We start from the raw sequence: 13,289 nt of genomic DNA on the forward strand, positions 1-13,289 counted from the left end.
AACAACATGTCTGAGTGACTTGTCCAGTGAAATCACTTCTTGACATGTCTCACTCATTGCTAAGTAATCCGCTTGACATGTAGAGAGTGTGACATAAGTCTGTTTATGACTTCTCAATACTATCACATTTCCAAATAGCTTGATAATATATCCTCCAGTAGATGTAGAATCAGTACAATCCCTGAAACTTGCATCTGTCAATGCTTCTAGTTCGTTTGTTCTTCCTCTAAATATCAGTCCTCTATTTACCGTTCCTTTCAGATATCTAAATACTCTTTTCACATCTTGCCAATCTTCTTCTGTAGGCTCCAATTGTTTTCTTGCCAAGTAGTTTACTGCAAAGGCTATATCAGGTTTTGTAGCGTTTGCTAGATACATTAAACTTCCAATATCTTCTCTATAAGGCACTCTTTTGATTTCTTTTTTTTGGATCACATCTTCATTGTTCAATTCTTCTAATCTGCTCCTTTTATTTTTATTGCTTACCTGTCTAGTGACCATAGGAGTACTTTGTGGTTTACATTCCTCCATATGGAACTTTTTCAGCACACTTTCTGTATATCGTGCTTGATGGATACTCATATATTTGTTTTCTTTATTTCTCTCTGTTGTGATTCCTAAAAAGCTCTTTGGTTCTCCAAAATCTTTAGTCTCAAATGTTTTATCTAATTTGCCTTTGATTTCCTCTAATTTCTCTAAGTCATTACTTGCGATCAGCATGTCATCCACATAAAGCAGTACTACTACCATTTTTCCTTCTTTCCTCCATGTGAACAGGCATGGCTCATGTAAGTCATTCTCTAATCCAAGTTTCTTAGCCTCTTCTGAAAATCTCTTATTCCATCTTTTTGGACTTATCCTCAATTCATACAAAGCTCTATTTAATTTACACACCTTGGTGTTTTCATTTACTTCCATTCTCTTTGGAATTTCCATATATATTTCTTCTTCTAGATTTCCATTTAAAAACGCAGTTTTAACATCTAGCTGGCAAGCGTATAAGTTATACTTATTTATTATTGCCAATATAGGTCTAACCAGTGACAGTCTTGAAACGGGTGCATATGTCTCTTTTAGATCATACACGTTTCTATCTTTACAATCTCTGATCACAAGTCTTGCTTTGAATCTGGTAGATCCATTTGCCTCTAATTTTCTTTTAAATACCCATTTTGAATTTATTATGTTGGGTCGTTTTTCATTTAATTTCTCTAATGGTTTATCGACAAGTTCCCACACTTGATTAGCATACATAGATTCAAGTTCCTCTTTGACTGCAATTTTCCAATTCTCTCTTTCGTTACTTGACATAGCTTCTTTATAAGTGACGGGTTCTCTATTCAACGATGCCACAAGACATTGATGTAATTCATCTTCATACTCTATTGTCTGGCACTTATTTGTTTTTACGAAACTATAATTAGCGAAACTAATATTCTCTACCGGTTTTTGCACTTGATTGTCTCTAATATTCTCTGATAATTCACATATTTCCTCTTAGTTTTACTTCTAGTCATTGGAGCGTTACTCCTTTTTTGCACACTCTTTCGTTTTTGTTCATCTAACTGTATTGCTTGTTTTCTTGGTCTCTTTTTCTTTTCTCTAATATTTCTTGTTGTAACTCTTCTTTCTCTTTATCTTCTACAAATTCTTTCATCCAATTCTTGTCCATTTCTTTTTCATTTTCGGTTTGACCGTTTTTATATACATCTTTATATGTTATCTTTTCATTAAATCGGACATGTCGAGACTCTATAAACTTTCTCGTACTTGGATGCCATAATATATACCCAGTATTAGTGTATCCAACTAATATTCCTCTAATTGCTCTTTTATCAAATTTTGATGTGGGCTTCAGTACTTTTGCATACCCAATGCATCCGAATCTCTTAAGCTGTTCTAAGTGACAGGTTGTCTCTGGTGAAAACTTCTTTAATGGAATTTCATACTTTATAGTTTTGTGTGGAGATCTGTTGTACGCATGCACAGCTGCGTCAACTGCTAGTTTCCACATACTTTTTGGTAATCCGGAGTCAAACATAAATATTCTTATTTTCTCTTGTAATGTTCAATTGAACCTTTCGGCTACTCCGTTATGCTCTGGAATATACGGTGGCGCAAATATGTTTTCTATCTTTTCTCTTTTCAGTACTTTTTTAAACGCACTTCCCGTGAACTTTTTGCCTTGATCTGACTTTACGTAGCATAGTTTTTCTTCTTTTCCTAGTAAATTTTTGGCATGTATGAAGTATTTCTCTAAAGCCTCTCCAGATTCGTCTTTCGTCTTTAATGAGTATGCTTTCGCCAATCTAGAATGATCATTTATGAACACAATAATAAATCTCTTTTGTCCTGGATATGAGGTCGGTTTTATCGGACCCATAATATCCGTGTGTATGACTTGAAGTGGTGTATGACTTTGTGCTTTAGTTCTTGTTTCTCTAAATGGCAGTTTTTTCATTTTTACCATTATACATATCTCACATTTTAATATGGAATTATCTAACTCTACTTTCTCTAATCTCTTATCTAATTTCTGTAATCTTTTTAGATGGCTTAGTGATGCATGACCCAATCTAACATGCCATAACATCGCCTCATTTATTCTTTTTGTTTTCTCTGACTTCTCTATTATTGAACTTTCGCACATTTCTTCTATATCCTCTAACGATTGTAGATCTTCTAATTTACCCGTTTGATTGAGTTCTCTACTTGTCTCATGCTGTACATTTTCATTCACACTTATGAGTTCCTCCTCATTCTCCCTCCCAATCGCAGATTCAACATTTTTATACTCTTTTAATTTTCCCTCCGAAATTGATAACTTATTGTTTTGAATGTTTGTGATTGTTCAGGGGACTCACAATGTGACACTATCTTTGCTCTACATCTATGTACTGCACATTCTACTCTACTATTATTCTTTACATTGTTATTATTAACCTCAAATTGTATCGTTCAATTAGGTTTATTAAAACTTCCTCTAAAAATTACTTTATTTGTTTGTTTATTATATACTTTAATCAACTTATCATCTAAGTAGGGTAGACCGGGGACAAAAGTAACATTTTGAGTTTAAGATTTTGTAACAATTAAAATATAATATCTACGTAAAAAAGACCTGTACCTTTTTAGATGTAGAATTTATTTAACTACAAAATTATTTTGTGCTGAATTCAGTAATGTAACTAGAAAAAAAGTTATTATTGTTTAAAGAATATGAGGAATACTGTTACAACCGTCCCAACCCCCGGGACAATTGTAACAGCAGAAGGGGACGATTGTACCACATCATTTATAAACAAAATAATGGTTATTTAGTAGGTTTAATTAATCAATCTTACGAATTTAATGATAAAATAATTTGTTACATGAAAATATCAGTATTTTTTTACATTATAGCAAATAAAAACAAATAATACTGTTTTCTCAACTGAAAGACTTTATATAATCATATATATTTAAAAAATTAACCATAATAAAATAAAAAAAAAACAGAAATAAGCTCTCTCTCTGTCTTTCCTTCTAACATAAACATAAAAAATTTATAATATTATAAATATAAATCTAATATTAATATAAAAACTGAAAATAAAGGAATCACGCAAAAAAATCTATTTTTTTTGTTTTTTAGCGGTAGCACGGCTAGATTTCTTTGGTTTACTTTGCATATTCGAAAGATTTTTTTTAACTTTTTTCTTTTGCTTTTCTTCATACTCAATCTGCACGTTTTCCTTTTCTGGTGTGTCTGTGTAGATGGCTGATTTTCTCTTCTTCCTCCCTCTTGTTGTTATTTTTCTAGGAGAAGCTTTGCGAAATGGTCTAATATTTTCTGGGGAAAATTCAGTAAGTGTAACATTGTCTGATCCTTGTTGAAGTCCTACATTGGTGTTGGTTTTTTCAGGAATAGACGGAACAGTAAAATCAAATGTTGGCATTATTTGGTTTTCATTGTCAGTGTTTGTGGATATCTGAAGTGCAATCTCATTTCTGACGGATGTTTGAGGTTCAGTATCATTATTTGTGGATTGTAAACTTGTATTGGAATCTAGAATATTCGATGCAGGCATTGGTCTATCCGTAACATATGATGGAGCAAAATCTAAATCAGTAAATTTATCCCTGTTAAATGGGAAAATCCCAGTAGAATTAAATCCTGCCTGAATATTACTTTGAGTAAGAGCTAGAGGCAAAGCTGTTTTTACAATTCCTGGGATATTGTATATAGTCATCGTTTTACCCGGATTACTTCGCATCCATCCATCACACGCAGAATTAAAAGCTTTTTTGAAAGGTCCATATACTGAACGATCCAAGGGCTGTAATTTATGCGAACAATGCGGCGGAAACGAAAGAACCACAATACCATTCTCTTTGCAGAAATCCAATGCTTGTATACAAATATGTGAAGAGTGATTATCGAGCAAGAGTAAAACTTCATGATTGACTGATGAATTAGTATATCTTTGGAAATGCTTTAGAAAAATGAGGAACTGTTCTTCCTGCATCCATCCACTGGAATTACCAGCTCCGATACATCCTACAGGACCATCTGTCACAAAATGTTCTTGATACCGAAGCCGCGGGAAAAGAAACATAGGAGGAATAGAATTTCCAATAGCATTAACAGCCACAGTCACTGTAACTAGTGTTCCGCGTTCCGCCGATGTCAGAGCTCCGACTTGTCTTGTTCCTTTCTTTGTTACGATTCTGTCAGGTCGTTGAACGGTAGTCACACCAGTTTCGTCGACATTATATATGTCTTTAGCGTCAAAATGATATCTGTCCAATACTCTCGCCAAATTGTCGAAAAATAATTTTACATTTGTAGCATTAAAACTCGTAGCTCTAGAAAGACTGGTCGGTTGTGCACATCTTATTGATAATTCAGGATTTCTCTTCATAAAAGCGGAGAACCAATCTACACCGGCTTGACAGTTTTCGTCCCATTGGGGAGGTCTTTTCAAATCATATTTTTTGGCTAGCTCATAAGCAAGTCGCCGAATTTCTTTTGGTGAAAGACCATAATATATTTCAGCAGCTCTTATAATATATTGCACCATGATTTTTTCCTGTTCCGTGGAGAAAATTTTATTGCAGCTTCTATACCCCATGGTAACAGAAGATGTGTGATCTTCCTCATTTGTAGAATCTTTCTTCCTTTTGTATCTCATCAGATACATGACACAAGTCATACTTTTTGGCAGCCGCACGAATGGATAACTGACCCTTCATAACCTCTTCAAACGCCTGTTCGTATAAATTTACTTCTTTCGTGCCCCGTTGCGTCTTGCGTTTTCTTGTTCGCAGCATTCTACGAAAAAAAATACAAATAACATTGTAAAAAACAACACTAAAATAAGGCCAACCAAACGGGATTAGGTTAAGTTGAAGTTGTCCCCGAGCAACGGTGACAATTGTAACGCTACAACTGTCCCCAGGCATTGATGTTACAATTGTCCCCTAATGATATTTTATGATTCGAAGTAAATTTTTTACAGAAATATCTGGATGAAAGTCAATCGTAATTATGCAAATCATCAACATAGATAATCACTAAAACATATAAAAATAAAACCTTATACCTTTGGCATAAAGAACAAAAAGTATTTCAGATTTTATGCACGTAAGAAAACTTACTTTAGGAAGGAAAAAAGTAACTTCTTCTTCTGCACACGTGCACGTTCCGCGAGGGGCAGCAATGAACTAAGGAACAAATGCCGCTCCATCTAGCGAATCTCGCCTCGCGGTCCCACACACGTACCTTTTATAGTTTAAGAAATATTCACGATGTTACAACTGTACCCTGTTACTTTTGTCCCCGGTCTACCCTAAATGCTAAAACCAGCCTCTGCTAATTTTCTCAAAGACAGTAGATTCTCTGATACATCTCCTGTTGCTATTACTTCTGTTAATCTAATTTCTTCCTCTTCTTTTTCTCCCGTTCGCAACAAAAGATCTCCTTTACCGTCTATTACAATATTTGCAAATTTATTTTTACTCGCACATTTGATAATCTGATTTTCACACCTTTCAAAGTTTGACAGAATCACGCTTTTATTAACAATATGATCGGTTGCACCCGAATCTGCTATAAAATTAATTAATTCTTTTGAATTATCTCTACTCTTTATTAATCTAATCGTACCTGACTCTGATTTATCTTCTTTAGCTGTGGCGGTCAGTGTTGCTTTCTTTGCTTGAGCCTTGTTGTTTAGTTTAACTATCTTTCCTCTATTATTTACTCTTTTGGTGCTTGTTTGTTCGACTTTATTCGGCTTATTTTTATTAAAATTTTTATTTTTATACCTTTTTCCTCTAAATCTTCCAGCCTGTGCTCTGGCGTTTGGACAATTGTCTTCTTTGTGACCTCTAACTTCTTGGCAATGGTAACAGAACCAAGCTTCTGTTTCAATGAGCAGGCAGTCCTTAGCCATATGTTCTAGCTTATTGCACCGGTAGCACTTTACAGGTTTTCCGTCTGCTTCTAATTTCGCTCTCTGTGCTCTAGCCTCTGGTTTTTCTAATTACTTTTTCTCTATACTCTTTGTTTCTGCTTCTAACTGCGTAATAAATGATTTTATTTCATCAATATTCATTTCTTTTTGAGTTGTTTGTCTTCTGATCAAATCGGCATTCCTCAATTCTGGTACATTAAAAGCTACCGCCTGATAGAATGACGATCTGATTTCTTGCTCTGTGAGAGGCACTGCATCCTCACATGATTCATATTCTCTAACTATAGAGTCAAAGCGTTCGCAAAAATCATTTATTTTTTCATCTTTCTTTATTTTAATCTGATAGAAACAAGTTCTTACAGATGTATGAGTTACATTTACTTCATTCTTCTTATATTCTCTTAATTTCTTTAAAACCTCTGATGGATTTTTTTCATACAAAATTCTCTTATGATAATTTTCATCTATATGATTGTTTCAAACTCAAAAGACCAGAAACTCATCTGGGTCAGAAGCCAGACTTGTTTCAATGCGGTGCGGGGTAGGGAGGTTCGCGCTTCGTTTAGGTGCGCGGTAGGATCGTAGGTTCGCAGAACGGGCAATTTCAGTCAGTTTAAATCGTGTTGTTTGTACTGTGAGAGAGGTCTTTATTTGCTGAGGTGTCACAAACATGGTTTTACTTGAACACCACAATGCTGGCACTTGTTATTCGAATGACCGTGTTGAACGGTGACACGGCGGCTTTACACCAAAATGGCCGATAACGGCGCACAGCGCACGAGGCGCTTACAGAAATGATCGCGGAATGTCTTGCACGCGGTAGAACGGCCGAACGTGGCACTTTACACGCACAACGTGGTATCTGAGTTTTTCTCGCGAGGGGGGACGGCCGATCACGGCGCAGATCACTCGCAACCCGCAAGATTGCACTTAAACTCTCGCGAAGGGTGACGGCCGAGCGCGGCGCAGATCACTCGCAATCGGCGAGATTGCACTTGAGCCTTGAACTTTCGCGAGGGGTGACGGCTGAGCGCAGCGCAGATCACTCGCAACCCGCGAAGTTGCACTTGTCTCTCGCGAGGGATGACGGCCGAGCGCGGCGCAGATCATTCGCAACTCGCAAGATCGAATACGATTCTCTCGCGAGGGGTGACGGCCAAGCACGGCGCAGATCACTCGTAACTCGCGAGATTGAATACGGCCGAACGCGGCACTTAGGGCCGTATTCATAGTCGAATCTCGCTCTTAAGACGATCTTGGTCAAGGCGGCCTTATTCAATCAAAATCGTCTTAAGATTGGTAGATTTCATAGTCGTAAAACAAGGCGATCTTCACGAAGAAGATTTCGCTCAAGGAAGTCTTATTTGATTTGAGATCGCTTTGGCGAAGACCGTACTTAAAACCATGCTTATTCTCGATCAGCTGTTTCCGTACTCTTTCCGTTGGTTCCTCCAATAGGAACTTTGGATTTATTATTATCCGCACATTCATGTATGCAATCAATGGACAAATGAGATAGTTTTGAAGTGAGGTTAACCGATAAACTCTTTCGATCGATACAAAGTGGGACAGCGCAGACCAGCACGGTGCAATCCAAGGCGTTAAGATATGTAAGTAATATTAATTTTCAAACAAATATAACTTTGGGCTACTGCACAAGCTTACTTTATGCTAAGTTTATTGATATTAAACTTAGATACGTATGTAACTTTAAACTTTAATCAACGCAGGCTTATTCTTTAACTCATAACGACAATTTGTTATCGTTATAATGTTTTACTACGTGAAAAAGCTGCGCAAAGACATTGCAACGATAACGAAGTGTCGTTAAGAGTTACAGAATAGGCCTACTGCGTAATATACGTTACGGAAGAGTTTGTGCGTAGTAGTTAGATTTTAATAAAAGAATACAGTCAGTGCATGTGTAATCATTAATACAAAATATTTTATTTTTACAGAAATCTTGTGACCGTTCTGACCGCCCTCCTGTTTCTCTTTGTGCTGTATCGGAGGCGGATGTGACGTTTCTATACATGTAAGTATCTCAGGTTAAACGATTTTTGTAACAGATTACCATATTATATGCCTTATTAAACTTTCAATGTATGTTATATTATTTATATTTTTTGGACTTACTCCACAAATGTTACAACAATTCGAGGACTTCTGATCAGTTAAAATGTTACATACTTTGCCATTTATTATTGTACATTGGATGTCGAAAGTTATAGTAAATATGATATTTTCTATTGTGATGCATGAGGATTCCAGTTTGTTGAAAATATCTGAATAAAATTTATATTCATTAATTACAACTGAATGACTTTCTTTTATAAATTAAAACTTTATTGGGCGGCAATAACTAACAGATGATGATCTTTCATTTTTCCAGATAATATTATTTTCAGCTACTAACTGAATCGGAACAAAAGTAATTATAAATACAGCGTTATCACAGAAAATATTTGTTATAACTTCATCATCTTCATCATCAGTATTAGCTGATTGGTCTTTTTCTAAACTAACGGTTTCTGCTAGCCATTTCTGCCTAGTTGTTTGCTGTCCGGACGCGCCATCCATTTCCTATTTTCCATGTAAACTTAACATTTTATCGCGTAATTCGTGGAGCTTTTTCTTACTTAACGTTAAAAGTATCCTTTTAGTGGTATGGTTTAATAATGACTTAACATCTACATTTGCACCAAAATCGTTGAAATTCAAATCTGTTGGGTAGCACTTCTCTTTTGCACTCTGAATAACATTATATGGAGGATATAATTTACTACCATGTAGTTTCTTATTATATGACCGCAGCTATTTCCCGGCCGGCTCGGCCCGGAGCGCGGAAAAATGGCGCGAAGCGCGGCGGCGATATGGATCGCAAAGCGTGGATAACGCGGCGGAAGCGGGTCGTCGGCCGAGACACACTCGGCGAGGGCAGAGAATGCCGGAGGCGCTCTACCGTCTTGTTCGGATAGGCTTCGGATGATTTGGATAACGAGAAGTTGGTCCTTCGCCGAGACACACTCGGTGAAGACAGAGAATTCCGGAGGCGCTCTACCTTCGTATCCGGACGGCTTCGGGTGATTCAGATAGGTGCGAAAAGCTGGTCGTTAGCCGAGACACACTCGGCGAAGACAGAGAATGCCGGAAGCGCTCTACTTACGTTCGGACTGGCTTCATGCGGGAATTCAGGATTGGTGTTGTCGGGAAGACGGATGATCGGGAATCGCGCTCTGTGCCAGCAACGCCGGGCTTATATACGCGTCGCGGCGGCGTCGCGGCGTGGTGGGGGTAGCGACGGCGATCGCGAGCGCCGGGCCGGTGCGGCGGAACGATCGGGGATCGCGGCGCCCCGACGCCGTGATTGCGTTCGGCGGTCTTCGGCCGCCTTCGGCACCGCTCGGCGCGGTGAAGCAGTTGCCGCGTTTAAGTCCATTCGCGGACTTCGTAACGTGTGAGAACGATTAAAATACGCTGGGCACACCGTGCCCGTTCTTTACCCCCGCGGGTGGTCGGCGGGGTGGTCTCGGCGTGGTGTTCCTGCCGGAACGATGCATGTTTGGGGGTGCATCGTTACATCACCCCCCTTCCTCCCTGGAAAACGCGAATTCGGCGCTCTACATTTTTGGCCCGATTTCCCGTATGCTGCGGACGGAGCCGGTCGCATTAAATCGGATGTGCCATCGTTTTCCTCCCGACCGCGTTTTGTGCTGCCGGGAGACGTGCGCGTGGTAGTGGGGCACCCACACGATGTGCCCGTCCTCCACAGCTACCGGGATCGGGGGTGGTAGTTGTGTCCCTTCCGCCCGTAACGGTTGGACGTCGGCTGGTGCTGGCCGCGGCGGCGGCGGCGCGGAGATCCTGGCTGTGGTTGCTTTCGGCGGCGCCATTGGGCCGGTGATCGGTAGCGGCGGAGGTTTCGTCGATGCCGGCGAGTTGTTGGCCGGTGTCGGTGGCGGTGCCAGGGGCTTGGTTGTTAGGCGGCCCCGTATGGCCGCAAGATCGAGATTCACCCTCTCCACGTTGGTGATCTTGGGTCCGGATTGTGGCCTCGCCTGGCTTAGTGGAGGTGGCGGGGTGGTGAGCCACTCCAATTTCCGTCTTTGCTGCGTGTCCAAGCGCTGTACCGCGCAGCCGACCGTCGGCACGGTTTTTCGTGTCGGCGGTGCGACTGCGGGTTTTGCGAGGATGGCGGCGGTGGCGGCGGTGGCGGCGGATCCCGGAGCGAAGAGTTTTGTCCACGTCGTCCCGAATCCTGGACATACCGGGTCGTATTCTACCAGCTCTGCCAGGATTGCTTCGATCTCGGCGAGGATATCGCGCTGGGTTGTTGACTCGCTCTGGTCGGCTGCCATGGCTCGTCTGTGAGCTTTTCTTTTTCGGCGCCGGTATTTATTTTCCTTTTTGGGAGTAGAACGATTTGTTTTTCGCCTAATTTTCGGCTCCGTCGTCGTCCTCCAAATTTGTTTCGTTGTTGTTATTGTCGTTATCTCCCGGTTCCGTGTTTTCATCGTTGTCGGTTTCGGTTTCGGTACTGCCGTCGTCCTCGATGTCATTTTCGCCGGTGTCGGTCTCGGTGTCATTGTCCTCTTCATTGACGTCAGGCGCGGGGGCGGCGGGCGCGGGTTTTAAATCTTGTACGTGGATATGGCGGCTCCACTTGCCGCTTTTGTTGCGGAGATCGACGATTACCGGTGATACAATTCGGCGCTCCTCGAGGGGCCCGCGGAACTTCGGTGTTAGCTTGGCGTTAAACGCGGCGGCTTTGCTGGAGAGTGGGTATTCGCGTTTCCATACCCACTCCCCGACCTTCGGTGCCCACTGGCGGTGTCGTAGATTGTAATATTTTTCCTGTTTCTGGAAAGCGCGCGCCAGGTGTACTCTCACGAGTTCGTAGGCCTCCTCGAGGTGTCGGCGCGTTTCGTCCGGCAAAGCGGCCGCGGCACTTGGGGCGGTCTCCCGGTTGAAAGGGGAGACTGGTTCTCGGCCGAATATGAGATACGCGGGGGTGTAGCCGGTGGTTTCGTGGCGGGCCGTATTATACGCGAATTGAAGTTCGGGGATGCGTTCATCCCAATTACGGTGGTTTTGGTCGACGTATTGCGAAATCATTGTTTTTACAACCCGGTTTGTTCGCTCGACCGGGTTGCAATGCGGCGCGTGGACCGGTGCGTATACGTGTCGGACGTTATGGGCGGCGAGCATTTTTGCGAGTTTACTGGAGCGGAGCTGCGTGCCGTTGTCCGACAATATCGTGTCGGGGCAGCCGTGGCGGAATATAATCGCTTCGGCAATGTGCGTGGTTACTGCGGTGGCGGTGGCGCGGCGCAGGGGGCGCATCTCTAACCACTTGGAGAAGCGGTCCTGCATTGTTAGGAGCCATATGTGGCCTTGCTTCGATCACGGCAGCGGTCCGATTAGGTCGAGGGTGACCTGTTGCCACGGGCGGGTGACGGACGTGGCGTGTAGTGTCCCCGCCGGTCGGGTTTGCGCGACTTTGTGCCTTAGGCACCGAGGGCAGTTTCGCACGTATTGTGCGATTTCCCGGAACATACCGGGCCAGTAATATAACTGGGCGACGCGAGCGATCGTTTTCGCGATGCCGAGATGTCCGGCGGTGGGAGCGTCGTGATTTCGGCGGAGGATCTCGGGGCGCAGTTCCTTAGCTACGCATTCCTTTCATTGGGTTTCGGGCGGGGTTTCGTTAAAGTCGAGGTTGTGCAATAATTGCCGGTACAGTTTCCCGTCCCTCACCTCGTAATCGGGGTGTTCCCGGGGAGCGTCTTGCACCGCTCGTAGCGTCCGGCGGTACCACGAGCAGCGGGGCGGGGTCGTGACGGCGGCGGCGGTGTTTTGACGCGACAGAGCGTCCGCGACCCGGTTGAGGGCTCCTTTGCGGTACTTGATGTCTATATCGTATTGGTGGAGCTCGAATGTCCAGCGCCCTAACCTGCCGGTGGGTGCATCTAATTTTTGCAGCCAGCGGAGGGATTGGTGGTCGGTAATTACGGTAAATGAGTATCCTTCCAGATACTCGCGCATTTGCCGTATTCCCCAGATCACAGCAAGGCATTCGAGCTCGGTCGCGCTGTAGTTTCGTTCGGCCTGATTCAATGTGCGGCTTGCGTATGCGATAACTGTCTCCCCCTCCGGGAAGTTTTGCGTGAGCACGGCCCCGAGGCCGGTCGTGCTTGCGTCGGTTTGTAAGATGAAGCGTCGCGTAAAATCTGGGCACGAGAGGACCGGCGCGGAGGTCAGAGTATCTTTTAATTTCTCGAACGCGGTATTCTCTGCCTCCCCCCAACTCCAGCGGGCGTGCTTTCGCGTCAGGGCGGTGAGCGGTGCGGCGATGGTCGCGAAGTCCTGGATGAATCGTCGGTACCACGATGCCACCCCCAGGAATTGCCGGATTTGTTTTACGGTTTGCGGCCGTGGCCACTGGGCGACTGCCCGCACTTTCTCAGGGTCGGTACGGATCCCTTCGCAATCGACTATATGGCCGAGATATTGTAGGCGGTCGACGCAAAATCTGCATTTATCCGGGTTGAGTCGTAAACTGGCTGCGCGGAGGCGCCGGAATACTTCGCGTAAGATCCGGAGGTGTTCTTCGAATGTTTCCGTGATAATGATAATGTCGTCGTATACGAAGACGTGCGGTTCGAGTTCCGGCCCGAGCACGGTATCTAGCAGCCGCTGGAACGTCGCGGGGGCGGAGTGTAGGCCGAACGGCATCACCTTAAAATGGTAGAGCCCCTTCCTCGGTACGGTAAACGCGGTGATCGGTCGGCTGGGTGGGGTGAGCGGCACCTGCCAGTACCCGCTCTTGAG

At 43.0% G+C, this 13,289-nt stretch overlaps 2 protein-coding genes across 2 annotated transcripts; both read right to left on the minus strand.

The window, feature by feature from the left end:
- Positions 1-10,078: 10,078 nt before the first annotated feature.
- LOC112465187 (formin-like protein 5) lies at positions 10,079-10,816 on the minus strand. The gene has a single exon (XM_025032618.1). It carries the CDS (start codon positions 10,814-10,816, stop codon positions 10,079-10,081), a length of 738 nt encoding a protein of 245 aa, XP_024888386.1.
- Positions 10,817-10,892: 76 nt separating this feature from the next.
- Positions 10,893-11,831, minus strand: LOC112465188 (uncharacterized protein K02A2.6-like). Its single transcript, XM_025032619.1, has one exon. The coding sequence runs from the start codon at positions 11,829-11,831 to the stop codon at positions 10,893-10,895; it is 939 nt and encodes a 312-aa protein (XP_024888387.1).
- Between the last annotated feature and the right edge of the window lie 1,458 nt (positions 11,832-13,289).

This window comes from Temnothorax curvispinosus, unplaced genomic scaffold (genome assembly GCF_003070985.1).
Source record: "Temnothorax curvispinosus isolate PA1 unplaced genomic scaffold, ASM307098v1 QBEX01014992.1, whole genome shotgun sequence".
NCBI classification, from domain to species: domain Eukaryota; kingdom Metazoa; phylum Arthropoda; class Insecta; order Hymenoptera; family Formicidae; genus Temnothorax; species Temnothorax curvispinosus.

Excerpts from the sequence above, each read along its gene's own strand:
- LOC112465187 (XM_025032618.1), bottom strand. The coding sequence starts at position 10,816 with ATGGCAGCCGACCAGAGCGAGTCAACAACCCAGCGCGATATCCTCGCC.
- LOC112465188 (XM_025032619.1), bottom strand. The coding sequence starts at position 11,831 with ATGCAGGACCGCTTCTCCAAGTGGTTAGAGATGCGCCCCCTGCGCCGC.